The sequence below is a fragment of the Rhea pennata genome, chromosome 17 (genome assembly GCF_028389875.1).
Source record: "Rhea pennata isolate bPtePen1 chromosome 17, bPtePen1.pri, whole genome shotgun sequence".
Lineage (NCBI taxonomy): Eukaryota > Metazoa > Chordata > Aves > Rheiformes > Rheidae > Rhea > Rhea pennata.
In genome coordinates, this window is record NC_084679.1 from 13,151,551 (window position 1) to 13,167,761 (window position 16,211).

At 55.3% G+C, this 16,211-nt stretch overlaps 2 protein-coding genes across 3 annotated transcripts; both read left to right on the plus strand.

The window, feature by feature from the left end:
- On the plus strand, positions 1-11,598 carry VSIG10 (V-set and immunoglobulin domain containing 10). Of its 2 annotated transcripts, XR_009960172.1 has the most exons (9): positions 13-119; positions 2,031-2,315; positions 7,414-7,695; positions 8,526-8,819; positions 9,364-9,474; positions 9,986-9,998; positions 10,688-10,848; positions 11,001-11,179; positions 11,313-11,598. XR_009960172.1 is itself a non-coding variant. In XM_062590142.1 (8 exons), exons 1-8 carry the CDS (start codon positions 35-37, stop codon positions 11,081-11,083), a joined length of 1,314 nt encoding a protein of 437 aa, XP_062446126.1. In that variant the 5' UTR covers positions 1-34; the 3' UTR covers positions 11,084-11,598. The 2 variants fall into 2 exon arrangements, 1 of the variants encoding a protein (XP_062446126.1); XM_062590142.1 differs by having other exon boundaries at positions 1-119; positions 11,001-11,598.
- A 1,532-nt stretch (positions 11,599-13,130) lies between these two features.
- On the plus strand, positions 13,131-16,131 carry CFAP73 (cilia and flagella associated protein 73). The gene is made up of 7 exons (XM_062590254.1): positions 13,131-13,437; positions 14,211-14,316; positions 14,439-14,543; positions 14,615-14,815; positions 14,903-15,124; positions 15,371-15,529; positions 15,621-16,131. Exons 1-7 carry the CDS (start codon positions 13,232-13,234, stop codon positions 15,732-15,734), a joined length of 1,113 nt encoding a protein of 370 aa, XP_062446238.1. The 5' UTR covers positions 13,131-13,231; the 3' UTR covers positions 15,735-16,131.
- Positions 16,132-16,211: the final 80 nt, after the last annotated feature.

The following is a 16,211-nucleotide window of genomic DNA, read 5'->3' on the forward strand; positions in this document are numbered from 1 at the left end:
CGGCCGCGGGAGGCGCTGGCCGCGGCGCACGGCGATGCGGCTCCCCGGCGGGACGCCGCCGGCGCGGCTCTTCCTCGCCCTCTGCGTCTGGAGGCTGCTGCCGCGCTGGGACGCGGCAGGTACTGGGCGGCGGGGGAGGGAAGGGCGGGGGGGGAGCGAGCCGTTGGGGCGGCCGTTGGAACGACCGTTGAGGTGGCCGTTGGGCGACCTCTCCCCCGCCGCGGCCCCTCCGCGCGCGAGGGATGGGGCGTTTGGCGTCCTTGCCGCAGCTCCTCCCGCTCCAGCAGGAAAATAACGGCCAATTTCTTGAAAAGATTCGACTTTCAAAGAATCCCCTTTTGCTAAAAGCAGCCGGCGGCCCCGCACGCCTGGGGCGCCCGAGGAGCGGGCGTCGCGGCAGGGCGCTTTCCGGCGCCTGAGCGCTTTGCGAGGCAGGGGGCTGCTTGTCCCCAGCTGGTTGTCGTCGGTGTGGAAATGTCCCTGTGCCGGTGGCATTCGCCTGCCACGGAGCTGGCTGCAGTGTTTCGGTGTGGCTTGGGGAGCCCGTCCAGAGTCCCTTCACTGGTGCGCCAGGTGCTGTACGAATATGCATGACAGTCCTTCCCTGAAAAATAGGGGTTGAAAACAAGGATGACAAAGATGGAAGGAGGCTGGAGGGTGCTGGCAGAAGGGAAAATCTCCCTGTGTGCCAGCGTGGGGCCAGGCAGTGGCACGGGCTTGACTCCCTTCAGGAGCCAGGCACCCGCAGCTCATGAGCGGATGGGTGCCGGGAATCTTATCTGGTTCGCCTGGCGCCCTGGTCTCCATGCCGAATCTCCCAGACTGCCAGAGAAGGAACAGAGTAATGGTTTATGGCTCCCAGCGTGTTAACTCGGGCTGCCCTTCCCCGCTTCCCGAGTACTGGCAGGACGAGCTGCAGCCGGGGGTTAGCGGTGGCCGGGCGGTGCAAAAGCCCGGGTCCTGCAAACGGAGAAGGCACAGGAGCAGCTCTGGTAGCTCACCCTGCTCAGCTCGTGGCTGCCTTCTGACAGCAGAAATCAAGGGGGGGTGTTGTTTTTTTTGTGATTTTTTTTGCCATGTTGGCTGTTACTCCTTTTCCCTCCAAATCACCCGTCTACCCTTTTACTTCTCTAAATAGGGAGCACTGTGCTGCAGTGGTTGACAGCTGTGGTGGGTCTGATTTCTGCCTTTCGGCTTGGATAAGGCTGTTCCTGATGTGGGGTTCAAGTACTACTTGGCAGGGGAAGCAGATACTAGGGGTCAGAGCCTAGAGAGGGCGAAAGGGGGATTTCAACAGTTCTAACATCCTCTTACGGCTACCAATATCAGAGTCGTGTGGGGGGGTGTCTTTTCCTTTTAGATACTGTTTGGTTCCCTGAATAGTGGAGGGATGAGGCTACTTGGGAGAGAGGAGCACATGGTTTAGCAAACCATTGGGTGAGCACGAACAGTACTCTGACCATGAAAATAGACTCTCATCGCATGCTGAACCTGAGTCACCAGTGCTCTGATACAGCTCGGATTTGGCTGCCTCGCATAGCTTGTATGTTACCTCTCTCTATTTAGCCTTTTAAGCCACATCCTTCTTTCTGATCATCTGTCTGCACTGAATCATTTTAGTTGCCAGATGCGTCCCAGACCACTTTGTGCTAATACTTGACAAAAAGCTCCATAACAGCAACTCTAAAGGATTCTGGAGTCAATGGCAAGGGTGCTCACTTTGGGGCCACCTGAGCAGAAGTGCATGGGAAAATTAGGAAGGGAAGCTGGACGAATCGAAAGCTGTTAGGCGAAGAGGAATGGCTCAGGCAGGATAATGGAACATGGTAACCTCAGCAGGTGATGTAAGAGCAAAGCAGATATAAGATCACAAGATGGAAGGGATGCATCTTCCTCTGATGAAGACTGTTGGACAGGTATTGTTGAAAATCTCCAGTTCAAATGTCCAGGTCTCTTACTGTGAAGTTTGCTGACAGAAGGGAGCTTTGGAGCTTGCTTAGATCCCTAACACTGTCTCTTCTGTTTCACAGGAACAGAGGAAGTGGTCTACGGAGAGGTTGGAGGAAGCATCCTCCTTTTGTGCCGAAACGTCTCCAAAGAAGCAACTGAAGTTGTTTGGTTTCAAGGGGATCCCCAGTCTGTTCCCCCACTCTTCTCCTCAAAGGTTATGTTCCCCCAGGACATCCGTTTCTCCCTGGTTGACAACAGCTCTCTGTGCATCACAGAACTGCGTCTGCAGGATGAAGGCAACTACACTTGCAAGGAAGTGCTGAACAAAACAGACCATGAACACAGAGTGCAGCTCATGGTAGCCAGTAAGTCTGTCCCGTGTCTGTGAATTTCTCCCCCTGATTCTCACAAGTCCCCAGATTCATAGGGAGTCTGGTTCTGGTAGAAGAATTGTCTGTGAAAGGGGATGGTGGTACAAAACCTGTGAGCAAGTTGATTTTAGTCAGCTGTACTCCCACACTCACAAGCATTAAGGCAAGTGCCCAGGAGCCTGGCAAGAATCATTTGTGTGTAATGCACAGGACAGAGGACTCCAGCTGTTAAATCCTCTCTACATCTCTTCACTTCTTGATTGGTGACAACCATAAAACAACTAGTTTTGCACAGATTTTTTTTTTTTTAATATCCTGTAGCTATTGCAAGGTGGCCCTGTGCCTCAGAATTCAGCTAACCTCAGCTTTCCTAAATCTTAGATAGTGGGCAGCAGCCTGGCCTATTTTTCCTCACTTGGAATACATGGTTAAAATAGATGTCTAGAGCCTCTTCTCCGGTTGGACTAATAGGAAAAGCAATGGAATACACACCATGCTGCAACCTTGTCGCCATCCTCCTGGTGTGAGGATGGAGGGTCTTCTGTCGACCGGTTGACCTTGCTGCATCTCACAGAGTGCAGCCTTTGGTCTTCACAGAAATGCTGTATTCCTCAGATTTGCTGCTAGGAGCAGTATCCTGGGAGCAATATTCCGGGAATGTGTCTGTTCTCAACACAGGCCATTTTTAACCTTTTATTCTGTAGTTTCTTCTAGTGCTTACATGCATTTCCATTTCTATTTCAATCATTCTCTTACGAATCTTTACAGACTTGGGTTTGAGAGCACTACTGTGCAACACTTGGCACATCACTGGCAGAGTCCTTCCTGCTCCTGCCAAGGAATCATTATTTTGCCAGGATGACTCATCTCTTCTGTGGGAACAGTCCCCTCCAGATTAGTAGGGAACACAGGTCCTAGGCTGATATTCCTCTTGGCCCCTTCAGCAAGCCAAATCAGATGTGATTAAACTCTGGCCCCTGAGACCTGGACTGTGACCCGCTCTCCTTTATGCCAGCCCAGTCTATATTCTGGGGATTAGAAGAGGGAAAGGCTGCTGCTGGATTCCCTGTATCAGTGATACTCTGTGCTCCGCTGCCTCTTTCCTTTCTTGCTGGTCTTTCTGTCAACACCTTCAGCATGCCAGATCCTAGCTTGGTTTTCTGTTTGCCTTCAGGGTGTTCCTTCTTTTTTAGTGCTTGGTGGAATAAGGGTGCGTGTTGTAAAAGTTACACCTGTTCAGTGCAGGTTAAATCTCTGAAAGTTCAAACAGGTAAAAATTCTTCTCTTGGGGCAAGGAATCTGCAGATAGGGTTGGAAAGAGTCACAGAAGACTGGAATAAAGGAATTAAAGCCCAGGCTGCTTCAGAGAATATGTAAGCCTGAGGCTTAGGAGGGAGGAGCACTAGATCTTGAGCAACAATACAAAATAATCATGAGCAAAAGATATGAGCAGCAATGCCACTGTTACTGACTGCTTGTGGGTGTCATTCAAAATCTTTGAGGTTTTTGCTCACTGGTGGAGTGCAGATAATGATGTACAGGTGCCTCCTGGTGAGATTACATTTTTTTGAAATGTTGTGGACATGCCAGGTGTCAATACTGCAGTCTGAACTTCATTTCTTAATGAAGAACTTCTAAATTGATTTCTGAAGGTTACAAAGGTGATATGGGCCACTGGTGTATCTTTAACAAGGAGGAGAGAGATTTCTGGTTGTGCTTTAGGTAAGCAGAAGAAGTATCAGCAAAGGCTGACACATACTCAAACTCACACTGTCATTAGCCATTGGAGCAACTTAGTTTGGGATGGAGTGAATCTTTCAGACATAGTTTGAAAGAGCCATCCAGGATCTGCAGGTTTCATGTTGGAGTTACTGGTTGACAGTCTTCAGTCTATCTCATGCTGAATGTACCTTGAAGTTTTCTTTTTGCCTTAAACTGTATTTAAAAGAAAAAGAAAAACAAGGGAAACCTTCTAGCAACTTGACAGAGGCACAGCTAAGGCTTTGAGCCATCATCCTGTGTTTGAATTAGATAGGAAGCACATGGCATGAAGGAAGTGTGTAATTGCACACCTCCCAAGTGATCTCCTGATATGACTGTATACAATTTGATATAAGCCTCTGTTGGCTCTTTTGGGGCCTCAGGGGTACAAATATGCCTGCATGCAGAGGACCCTTGTTGCTGGCTTGGAGTTTTTTGGGGATATTTTTTTCTTTGGTTGGTTTTACATTTGTGAACAGATTTATTGTTAGCCTTTAGATAAAGAGTTGTACTGAAAAAGCCCAGGAGTTCAGTATTAAAGCTGCGGACTTCAAGAGGCAGGATCCAGGAATCAGCATGAAAAATATAACTCTCCTGCTGGACAGCCTGGAAAGGCAGTGTCTCCTCAATGCAGGGTGGTTTCTGATGATGCATGCTGACAGGTTGCTGTTGTTTATCACCGCTGGGATTCAGGATTGTTTGTAATACCTGCTGGAACAGAGGAGATGTAGAGAACTTTCTTACCAGAACAGAAGGGTTTGAAAGATCATATGAGATGCATGTGTAGTTCATGGAAAATCAAGCCTCAGGAAGAGATGGGGACTTCTGCAGTCAGATCCTTTTCTCTGGATATTTGTTGAGGATGAGTGAGTCATAGGAAGTTAATTTTGCATTTAAGCACATACAGGCAAAGTTTACCTGAGCCCATGATCAGTTGCGTACTGGAGATTGCATTCTTCTCTTGTTTCTTTCGCTGCCCTTGTGCCTGACTGTGAGCTAGCTGGTTGGTTTCTGTGCATCATTTTTTCCTTGTGCCCCAGGAAACCTAGTCATTGCTCTTGCAGGACTTTCTCAAATGACCGTTACTAGGGAAGGGGGAAGCATATTTCTTGCATACAGAATTGCTGTTTATGAGCAAGTCTTTTCTTAGATACTGCCCATTGCATGGGCTATGCTGGTGGAACCTAGCAGAGGACATAGGTAGGAGTAGGTGGGCCAGGAGCAGGGACAATGCTTCTTTGTGCCTTGTATCCTCTCCTACCTCTCCTCCCCTAATACCAGAGGTGTAAAGCAGTCACTGTTCCCTTCCTCTCCCTCTCCAGTTTAGTACCTGGGACTTTGCTACCTGAACTGCGCACACTGAGGAGGTGAGGTCTGTGATCTGCTTCAGGCTGGGCAGCTGTGAATGAGGGTGGCCGGTGGGGAGAAGAGCTGGTTTTATTACAGGTACAGGGCTGTGGTTACAGTATTTTAACACCATCTGGACTGGAGCAGGCAGCCATTTAGGATTGCTCTTCTCTGACCAGCTGCCGGGTATGAGCCCCAGGCTCTTTGCCCAGAAGGAACAGTCACACCTTAGTTAGAAGCTGCTCTTTGCTTTCATTATTCCTAGGACATTGTTTTTTGCTGTGAATTTGCTTTCTACTCTAAATTCTGTCATCTCTCAGGTCATTTGAATAAACACTCTGCAAAGTCAACATCAGACATCCCTTTGACAGTTCTTGTTTGAGGCTGTTTGGCAGCATCTGACTCTTAGTGGGGTCTTGTTCAGCGCAGAATCAGGCAAGCCAGCCACATAGGCACAATGTATTCATTCTGCCTGGGTCAGAGTCCGGAATCCCTATGGCTGTTAAATGAACACGTGCATGTGTGTGCATGTGTGTGTGTTACAGTTTCAGTGCCAAAACTGTACCCTTGGGCAGAGTCAAGAATATGAAGAAAACAGCTGATGGGGGAGAGGCAAGAACTCAAACACTGCATGAAATGTGAGTCTGTGTCCTTCCCCAGCTCTACCCAAAGGGATCACTTCTGGGTTTCTGTTGGTCTCTGACCTCCTGCCATCATTCAGTTGTTTTCATATTTAAATAACAAATACTGTGTTGGTTGTGACTCAGTGACTGGCCCTGGCATGAAGCCAGCAGTGACTTTGCTTACCTGCTGCCTTTGTTGGAGTTTGTCCCCACTGCTGCAGTGTGATGTGGACACAGATTGCAGCGTGTGGCTGAGTTAGCCAGTCTGGCCCCATAGGGCACCAACAATGGTGCAGGAAAGGGGCAGGGCAGGTTTGGGCTGGCTTCAGTGGCACCTGTCTGAAGGCCCAGCACTGCATGCTGGAGTCACCAGGGCTGCCTGCAGGCATAGAGCATCTTGCACACTAGGAACAGCCTCCTTCATCAACATTACGCTGGACTTGCTGGGGAAGCAGTCCAGCTTTGGACTGGTGCCTCTTAGAAGCTGATTACTTGCCTTTGATGCACTGAAAGCTACTGGTGGTAGGTGCCCTCTATCCCCAAAAGAGGGTGCCATCTCATGGAGATGGTTGATGTGGGGAGCTTACCGGTTTTGCCAACCTAGTCACTTGTAGGGAATGCTAAGCCCACTCTGGCAGACCTCTTTGGGACTTAGGGATTAACCCTAATTCCATTTTTATCTATTACGGATGCATGACTGCCTGTCCCCTGCCTCTTCCAGGTGGTCCCAGTGCAGTGGCTCTCAATGTGTCCCCTTTTATGGCTGCCTCCTGGCACCCTCTTTGTGGGGGGGGGGTGAGGAAGTGTCATCTGCAGATTTGAGTGTTCTCAATCCTTCCCTTGTCATCATCTTGAAGCTGCTTAGCCTGGGCAAGAGTCCTGAGGTTTTCCATGTTCCATGGGCAAATCAGGATGCCTGTTTCAGTGATGGGGGGAGGCTGGGGAAGGCAGAGCCTTGTTCTCACCTGGTGTGAATCTGTGTCACTCTGTTGTTGGCTTCATGAGGACCTGCGTTGTGATGAATTGCCAAGGGCAGCACAAAGATTCTGTTCTCCTGCTGTGTTTTTAGATGCTTATCATGTCTCTTGGACAAAACTGTGGCAATAGTTTATTTTCTCCCCTCTGTAATAGTCCCTCAGGCCTGGCTGTGGTTGCTGTGGTGTCTCTCACAGGACAGCCTGCTGCTTGGTCTCCGTTGGCTAATGTTCAGAGCTGTGCTCCCCTGGGGGTGTGGGGCACAGGTCAGGAAGCAAGATATGCGAAGAGACCAGTCAGTCTTTCAAGAGAAGTGAATGCAAAAGCAATCATATCCTGAGATGCCAAGAGCTATGTTTCTAACCACAGGCTGTTCTTGCTGACAGATCCACCGCAGTCATCCCCAAAATGCTGGGCTGGAACCTCCTCCTCAGGACAGATGCTGCAGCTGTTTTGCAGCTGGCCTGGGGGGTATCCCCACCCCACCCTGCACTGGAGAGAAGAGGGGGGCGATCTAGAGAACACGAGCTGGGCCATCAGCTCTACGAGCTCTGCTGACATCCATGTGGAAACACTGAACAGCTCCCGCCTTTCCCACCGCAAAGTGTTTAAGTGTGTTGGGAGCCATGTGGTCAAGCAGGAGGAACCCGTGTGCACTGTGGAGATAAGTGAGTCGGCTTGTCCACTTTATCGGCTATTAATGAGAGGGCAGGCCAGGGCCCAGTCATTCTCTGCCCTCCAGAGCACTAAAGTGGTTGTCTGGCAAGCCAGGCTTGTGGGCTGCAGGGGGAGATGCTAACAAGATAGTGTGGCGGGGTTTGGCTTGGGCAGAGGCGACCACACAAGGCACAGAAGTCGTGCAGCCCAGATCCAGTGTGACATAGTTGCAGGCAAGTCATATTTTGGATACATTTTCAGGAGCTGACAAATCTGCTCCTTGCACCAAGCTTCTCACCTGTGCAAACGCTTGTGCCTGTGGCCAGGACTGGAGAAAGTGACAGGTGGTTTTAGTGACTCGCTAGAGATAAATTTTAGCAGGGCTGCCTTTATAGCAGGGGAGTTGTCCATACTCTCTGTGACCCCCTCAAGAGTTCAAGGAGGGGTGACTAAAATTGCTTTTGAAAACCTGAGCAGGGGTTGTCAGGGCTAAACAAGGGCTCTGCTGATGAATGGAAAATCCCTGGGCTACCCTTTCTCTTCTCTGCCACCTTCCCACCCAGAGCCACTGGCCACTCTCCAAATTTCTTTCTTTGGGGATATAAAGCCAGGTGTCAAAACAAGCTCTAAGTGGTGCAAAAGGAGCTCAGCCTGCTCTTTGGAGGCCACTGAAAAGTCCTGTGGGTCAGCTGAATGCTAAACCTGCAGTGCTCAATTCCAGCCTCCTGCCTGACTTCCTCCTGTTAATGATTATTAATCAGTCAGATGGCTGATAGCTTGCTCCATTAAGCTCCTCCATCCCCTCCTTAACTCTCTTCCCCCCACTCCCCGTGCTATTCAGAGATCCCTTCTTTGGAGTCAGAGCCCCTGAAGACCTGCTTTGTGGGTGATGATGTGACCCTCACATGCCATGTGACCGAGAGCACTCCCCCAGCAAGGCTCACCTGGCTGCAGGGCATCACTCAGCCGGAGGTGGAAATCAAACCTGAAGGGAGGTACCTCATCACCCAGGAGGGCAACGTGTCCCGGCTCACCATCCGGAACTGCTCCCAGGACGCCGACGGGGGCTGTTACGTCTGCAAGGCGCAGAACCCCGTGGGGCTGAGGGAGGTGTTCGTCTGCCTGACGGTGAAGCGTGAGTGGGGCTGCCAGGGGTCACTGTGGCAAGGAGTGAGGAGGAGACAAGGGCACAGCTAACAGCAGCCACTGGTGAGCTCCCATGGGGCTCTGTCTGCCACCAGGAACCCTCTTTGCCCATTGACATTTTCCATGCTTGTAGGGTGCAGCAGCACACGCACTGGGTAGGACTGGGTCCCCTCCTTCCACAAGGCAAGAAGGCCTGATTCCCCTTACTTCAGTGTAAGGGGTCTGGGAGAGGAGTGCAGTTACATCCTTGGTTCCTCTTTTAGGTTGTGGGGACAGAGATGCATCTCTGCAGGCCACGTTGCTCAAGACCCAACAGCCAGGAATTGATTTGCTTTCACTTAGTGCATGTCACACAGAAATGAAGGGTCTTGCTGTAGTGTCTTACATCTCAATGAGACATGAGCGCCTGTTGTGCTGGTGGGACTATTGCCATGATGGGAAATTAGACTGCATTGACATCTGCTTTATTGCTTGTAGTGAGCATGTCCATGTCCAGTTGATATGCTGACTTCCCGTGCCTCCTCTCTCTGCAGAGCCAGTGAATATAGTTGGGATCGTGGGTGCAGTGGTGGTACTGTCCCTGCTGGCTATTCTCATCGTCTCTGGCATCATCTTGTACTACCATCCCCTCCTGTGCCTGAGAGGTAGGAGCTCTCCTCAACACAAGCCAGGGAGGGGGTTAGTCCTTGCTGGGGTGTCCTGGTTTTATCCCAGACCTGCAGTTTCAGGGGGTTTCTTGTCTCTTCTGGCCTGCTGCTGTCTGCCACTGATTTGGACCACATCCTTCTCCTGGTAAAAATCCCATGAGCCCTGGAGGCAGATGGGTTGGAAACGCAAAGCCCTTTCCAGCTGAGTGCTTCAGACTCCTTTCCCTCATCCTCTGCCCAGGAGACCTGTGCTGTGCTGGGGCAACCTTGTTCTCCCCTTTCCTGGTGATATCTCTAATGCATTTTGATGTGGGCTGGATGACTTCTTTCCACTTCCAGCAGGGTAGAAGACCTCCTTTCCATCCATACTGCCGCCTGTGACTGCCAGAGGCCGTCCTACTGCGGGCAGTATAGACAGAGATTGTACAGTAAAACTAAGGGTGCTTTGTCTGAGGGACTGCTCATGGTTTCTAACATTGTCTTTTCTGTTTTATTGTCTCCTGTTCAGGCACGGCATTCAGGTGAGTGTTGGCTTTCCCCAACCCAGTCCTAATCAAACTCGCTTTTCTGCACCATGGCAGACATACCCTATGTGTAGGGTAGGGAATACACGGCCTGAGGCAAGAGCAGCCCCCAGAGCAAAGCTGTGCTTACGTGGGAGCTGTGCAGAGACTGTGCATCTCACAGTCCCAGAAGGAGGTCAGTGGGTGAGACTTGGCATCACAGCGGGAGCAGAAGAATGAGGGTGGATGAAAGCACTTGGCATTAGAGCAGGGATGGCATTGCCATTAGGTGCATGGGAATGATGCTGGTGTGGCACCTGTTAGTGTGGGAGAAGGCTGTGCAGAAGAACCCCTTGACATAGGTGAGATGGGATGGCTCTATTCCAAATGCCTCCAGTTCCCCGTCCATACAAGAGAGGAAAGTAACTCCACTTGGGAGGGGCTCTTGCAGTTCAGCACATGAATATTTGGGAAATGGCTGGAGGACTTTGGAAGACAAATGGGAAGCAATACAGGTTGCTGTAGGTAGTGTTGCTGCCAGCAGGGTCCAAGACCAGCTATTCCTCAAACAGTGTTAGTGCAGGATTGGAATAGTCCACCAAAATCAGTCATGTTGGTGTTTAGAATTAGCAGAGCCTGGAGGGATAGAGTCGAGACAAGCTGTCCTCAGCTTTCAAACCTGCCTCTGCTTGCTCTGCTGGTTACAGAAATCAAGACTCAAGCGATGTCTTAGTGCTGGTGGACTCAGAAGATGATGATGAAGGGAAGGGGGAAGAAGAGATAATTGACAGCTCCACCACGCATGAGGTGATGGCACTGGTCAATGGGAACAGCATCCAGGCTACTTACCTCAGCCGCCTCGGAGAAGGTGAGCTCTAGTGCCTGCTTGCTGGCTGAGCTTAGGGGCTGGAGTAGCCTGCTGTCATGATAAACTGCAGGTCTTTCAGGAACATCTGTCAGGGGAGAGAGGAATTCCAGTTCTCTGACTCATTGGCACTTGTTATGATGCTACTGTTGCAGGTGATGATGTAGGTGACAGTGCTGAACAGCATGGCGAGGTCTCACCACAGGAAATGAGGAGAGAAGACACACCAGTCACATAGTTTCCGTCTCTTCTTGTGGAAATGCAGAAAGCTCCAGCTGGAAGCCCGATTTCAAACACATCCATGTTACCATGTGGCTGAACCCAGGCTGTTAAGGTTGTGCAGTGGACTGGTTTGGTCAGAACATCCCCACTTCCTTTTCTGCTTGCTTCTTCCCCAGTTTTCACTCCGTCCTTTCCCCAGCTTTGTTTCTCCATTTCTTTTCTCCTTCCGTGTTCCCCTCTCTCAGGTATCCTTTTTAACTGGGTGGCATCCCAAGGCAGGCAGAGCTCAAGAAATGGGTCCCAGTAGCCTGCTCACCTTGCTGCCTGTCACAGACTTGAATACCGGTATGGGATTCTGGTCAGCCACCATGAGTAATGCCAGGGTTGCAGGGAGCGTGATGGAGAAAGTCACCTCCAGTGGCTGGGTTCCAGGACAGCAGAAAGAACTACTTGTGTGTGGGCAGGACATGAGTAATGCAGGCTCACCGGGGAGACCTGATGGTTATTATTATAAATATTTTTTTCCCAAAGTCCATCTGAAATGTTGCTCTGTACCTAAGTCAGAGGAATTACTCTGTACTGTGCAGTGCTGTTTTGATGGGGATGCCAGGCCGTGATGGAAAGCACGGAGGGAGACGAAGGGGAACTTGCATGGGGAGGGGAAAGGGGTCAGGATGTGCACAGAGGACATCAGGCTGTGTGCAGAAGGAAAGTGAGTAGGGCAGCCACAGAGGGGGGCTGTAGGGATCTGAGCACGCAGTGACGGGTGGAACTGCTCCAAGCCCTCCCAAGGGGTCTGAGCGTGCGCAGCAGGGAACAGCAGGTGTTAGAGCACAGAAGGGGGATGCTGGACAGGGGACTGGGATGCACGGGAGGAATTAGAGGCAACCAGCATGAACTGAAGGGGAGCAGAGAGAATCCCAGCACACGTGTGGGTCGAAAGGGGTCTGAGAGTGCACGTGAGGAATGGAGGGGATCGGGGTGCGAAAGGAGGGATGTAGAGCTGGTCAGAACAAGTGTGGTAATAGAGGGGATCAGAGGGGACAGACGAAGTCTGAACGCTCTGCGGGAATGATGGAGGGAATGGAAGAGGACAGCAGGGGAACAGAAAGGAGCAGTGTGTTTGCAGATAGACTGGGAGGAGCTCTGAGGGCACCCAGAAATGGAGGGCATCAGCACGCATGGGTGGGAATGGTGCAACGGAGACTCTGCAGAGGGGTCTGAGGATGCACAGGGGAATGGGGTCAGGGCACGTGGGGGAAACAGGTTGCATAAGTGGGGAGCTGTGTGGAAAAGAGCACACGGAGGGCAATGGGGGAGATGTGAGCACAAACTGGTGGGGAGCATCGGAGTGCGTGGAGAGCAAAGGAAGGATTTAAGCACAGAGCAGGGATGAAGGGGGTCTGAAGGTGTGTGGAGGTAAAGGAAGGTGTTCGGAAGGCGCGCAGAGGAGTAGAAGGAAAGTGTGTACCCACCGTGGGGGATGCAGAGGTGCCTTGAGCCCGCTGAGCCCGCACCAGGACAGCGGAGAAGAATGAGAGTGGAATGGAGGAGAGCTGAGCAGGTACAGAGGAGATGGGAGTGCTTACGCGGGCATCTGCGCAGAGGGATCTCGGAGGGGGAGCGGAGCCTGAGCAGCGGTGGCTGAGGGGGACCAGAGTGCCGTCTGGGGACTGCGGACGGGATGCAGCACGGACGCAGTCCCTCAGGGCGGGCTGGAGGATGGAAGGAAGGGCTCTGGAGGGGAAGAGATGGTTGGAGGGCTATGGATGGGACCAGAGTGCAGACTTAATGCCGAGGAGCATCCCAGAGTGCAAAGAGGGAGCCGTGTCGGGGCACAGAGCGAGGGGGCAGGGGACTGGTGGGGACCGAAGAGTGACCCTGGGGCTTTGGAGGGAACCGGAAAAGGATGGTTTGAGGGGGGGTGCAAAGGGAGAGACTGGGGGGGGGGCGGGATGCAGGCAGGCGGAGCACCCCGCAGCACCCTCGCGCTCCCCGAGCGGGGCTGTGGCTGGGCAGAGTCGGCACCCTGGTGACAGCAGGGGACGCATCCCAGCAGGACGCTCCGCTGCCTCCCGGCCCTGTCAGGGCTCCCGGGGGCCCAGGCCCCCAGATCTGAGGAGCCTCACGGGAGCAGAGGGCTCTAGCCAGGAGGTAACCAAGGATGCTTGGAGTGAGATTGCCAAAACTTTCCTGGGGCCAGGGTGCTCCTGGCAACGGTGTTGTGCTGCCTGTCGCCTTGGCTCCCTGCTTCCCATGCTCCTCCGCGCCTGGCCGTCGGCTCGGAGGCACCGGGAAAATCCCTCCCGACATGGCCTTCGATCTGGAGGAGTATCTGCGGACAGCTTTCCGGGACAACCTCCGGCTCCAGTGAGTAAGATCCTCCCGTGCCGCCCGAGGGAACGGGCAGCCACTGCTGGAGCAGAGCCGTGCTGAGCCCTTCGGACGCTCCTGGCCGTGGGGCGAGCTGCTCCACCGCCGGCACGGGCTCTGCGGAGGGGGCCTGGCCAGGGGATCCCTGTCCTCTGCGCCCATTGCAGCGCTGGGCTGTGCTCCCCAGCTGCTGTGATTCCCTACTGTTAATGGGGGGGGGGGTTGGGGTGTTATCTGGGGGTATGGAGCAGGCGAGAGGTTTGCTGATGTCTCCTGGAGTCACTCAGGGCAGCTGGGGGGCATCACCAGGGTGGGTGTCTCCATGCGGGTGCAGGGTCCCCAGGGTGTCCCTGCCGGAGTGGGCATCACCATGGGGGTGCAGGGGCCCCAGGTTGTCCCTGCCAGGGGGGCATCACCATGCGGGTGCTGGGCAGCAGTGGGTTCCTGGGGTTCCCGTGCTTGGGGGCCACGCTGGAGGCACACCAGCCCCAAGCCCGCACCCCGCGAGGGGTCAGCCAGGCAGCGGGCGCTGCCTGGGCAGCACTTTGGGGGCTCTCGGTGCATGGCGGGGGGGGGCTGGTTTGCGGGGAAGGACTGGAGGGCTGCGGTGTGCCCCGGCAGCGGCACCCGCTCACGCCCACGGGAGCACGGGCCAAGCCGCCGAGCTGAGCTGGGGCCGGGCGCGCTGCCCGCAGCGGCGGCTGCCTCCGCCCCGGCCTTTCCCCACCTGGCCCCAACCCGGTGCGGATAAACCTCCGCCGTCCCCGCAGGAAGGTGCCGGCGTGGGACACGGCGGCGCTGCTGCCTCCCACCCGCCTGCTGCTGAAGAGGCGCGAGGTGGCCGAGGTGGAGCGGGACCTGCGGGCGCAGCGGGAGGTGAGGCGCCCGGCCCCGAAATCACGGCTTTCCCTGCTCTGGCGGAGCCCTGCGCCCCTGCCGTACCCCGCGGCACGCGCGCGCGTGGGGTGCTGCCAGCCGACACCCGCGCGGCCTCGCAGGCGTTCCGGCGGAGGATGGCGAGCCTGGAGCAGCGGCGGCGGGAGCTGGGCCGCAGGGAGGAGCAGCTCCGCGAGGAGGTCTGCAAATTCGACGCCTTCCTCAAGGTGAGGGCGGCGCGGGGCGGGCGGCGGGCGCGGAGTGGCGGGGCCCCGCTGACCCGCACGCCCCGCGGCAGGCCTCGGCGGCCAGGCGGGAGCGGGCGCTGCGCCAGGCGAGCCAGGAGCGGGGGCGGGCGGCGCAGCGGGACGCCGAGGCCGCCCGCCTGCGCCGGGAGCTGGAGCGGCTGCTGCGGCGGAGGCAGCGCCTGGGCCGGCGCCTGCGGAGCCACCGCGTCTTCGGCGACTACCTGCAGAGCGTGCTGGCGCGGGCGGCGCAGGTGAGCGGGGCGCCCTCGTCCCCCCGTCCCCCGCGCCGCCCCGGCTCCCGCGCCGCCTCACCGCCTCCCTCCCTCCCTGCCGGCCAGTTCCAGGACGTGCCGGCCATGGTGGCCCGTTTCCGGGCGCTGGAGGACGCCCGGGCGGCCCTGGCGCGCCAGGCGGAGGCCGGGCAGGAGCAGCTGGCCGCGGAGCAGGCCCGGCTCCGGCGCTACCGCGAGGAGGCTGGCAGCGAGCTGCTGCGGAGGAGCAACCAGCTGGCCCAGCTGCGGGCCCGCCTGGAGGCCGCCCGCCGCGAGGTGCACCAGCTGGTAAGGAGGGACCCGCGGGGCGCCCCACCGGGAGAGGAGGGCAGCACCCACTGCCCGGCCCCCATGCTGGGCCCTCCACGGGGGGAAGCCCCGCCGTGTCCCCCAGGGCGAGAGGGGAGCTGAGGTGACGCTTTCCCACGTGCTTGGGAGGGCTTTGCACCGAGGCTCCTGGCGGGGGACGCGGGGTGGGCCAGGCTCCTTGTGGAGCTGCAGTGGTGCCCAAAGCTCCCTCCTGCTCTGCCCCAGGAGTCCCACTGGACGCACATCCAGACCACGGCCGCCCAGAAGACCCTGCTGCTGGGGCAGATCCGGATGGCGGTGCTCAACCTCTTCCAGCTGGTCACCAAGCAGCTCAAGGTTCCGGCAGATGTGGCACTGGAGGACACCGAGGCCCAACTGGACACGGTCAGCACAGTCCCCTCCCTGGGTGTCTGGGTAGGAACAGGGACACTCGTGTCCCCAGCCAGCGTGGCACTGAGGCCCCCATCTCTGCCAGGTGCTGCTCTGCATGCAGGATCTGGCTGCCATCCGTGCTGAGCTGTGCCCAGGGGAGCCCACTGCCGCCAGCAAGTGCCCGCCACCACCTCTGGTGCCTCCAAGCCAGGAATAAACCCCCTGCTCAGAAAACAGCCGCCCGCCCAGGGGCTGGGCAGAGGCTGTCTTGGTTGGCACTGGGCCCAATAGGTGATCCTGGCCAAGATCTCCAGTGAACGCCTGTGGACTGAAGTTGCTCCCCATCTCCAACACACCTGGGAACCCTTCCATGCTGACAGGCGATGCAGATGGCAGGGAGACAGGTGGCTGTGGAGCAACAGGACGGCACCGATTTGAGTTAGGGGCCTGTGAGGAGGAGAGCACCCCAGGGCTGGCCCCGGGGCAGGCGCTGCAGAGGCAGCCCGACTTGGAGCTGGGAGCAGGAACAGGGAGCTGCCACTCATATTCATGCTGTTGGTATTGCCTAATGCTGTCTCCTGTCAAAATATAACCTAGCTGCTGGGCTAGGAGCATCTGGTTGTTTTAGGATTGCACCTGAGGGTAGCCCAAGGAGGGAAGAATTTCCTCAGGTACCAAAAGCAACATGGTAGGA

Bases quoted from the DNA above. Each gene is read 5' to 3' on its own strand.
- VSIG10 (XM_062590142.1), top strand. From the start codon at position 35: ATGCGGCTCCCCGGCGGGACGCCGCCGGCGCGGCTCTTCCTCGCCCTC. The intron at 2,316-7,413 runs GTAAGTCTGTCC...TCTTGCTGACAG, and splicing joins AGTGCAGCTCATGGTAGCCA to ATCCACCGCAGTCATCCCCA. The intron at 10,849-11,000 runs GTGAGCTCTAGT...CTACTGTTGCAG, and splicing joins CCTCAGCCGCCTCGGAGAAG to GTGATGATGTAGGTGACAGT.
- CFAP73 (XM_062590254.1), top strand. From the start codon at position 13,232: ATGCTTGGAGTGAGATTGCCAAAACTTTCCTGGGGCCAGGGTGCTCCT. The intron at 15,125-15,370 runs GTAAGGAGGGAC...GCTCTGCCCCAG, and splicing joins GCCGCGAGGTGCACCAGCTG to GAGTCCCACTGGACGCACAT. The intron at 15,530-15,620 runs GTCAGCACAGTC...CATCTCTGCCAG, and splicing joins CCGAGGCCCAACTGGACACG to GTGCTGCTCTGCATGCAGGA.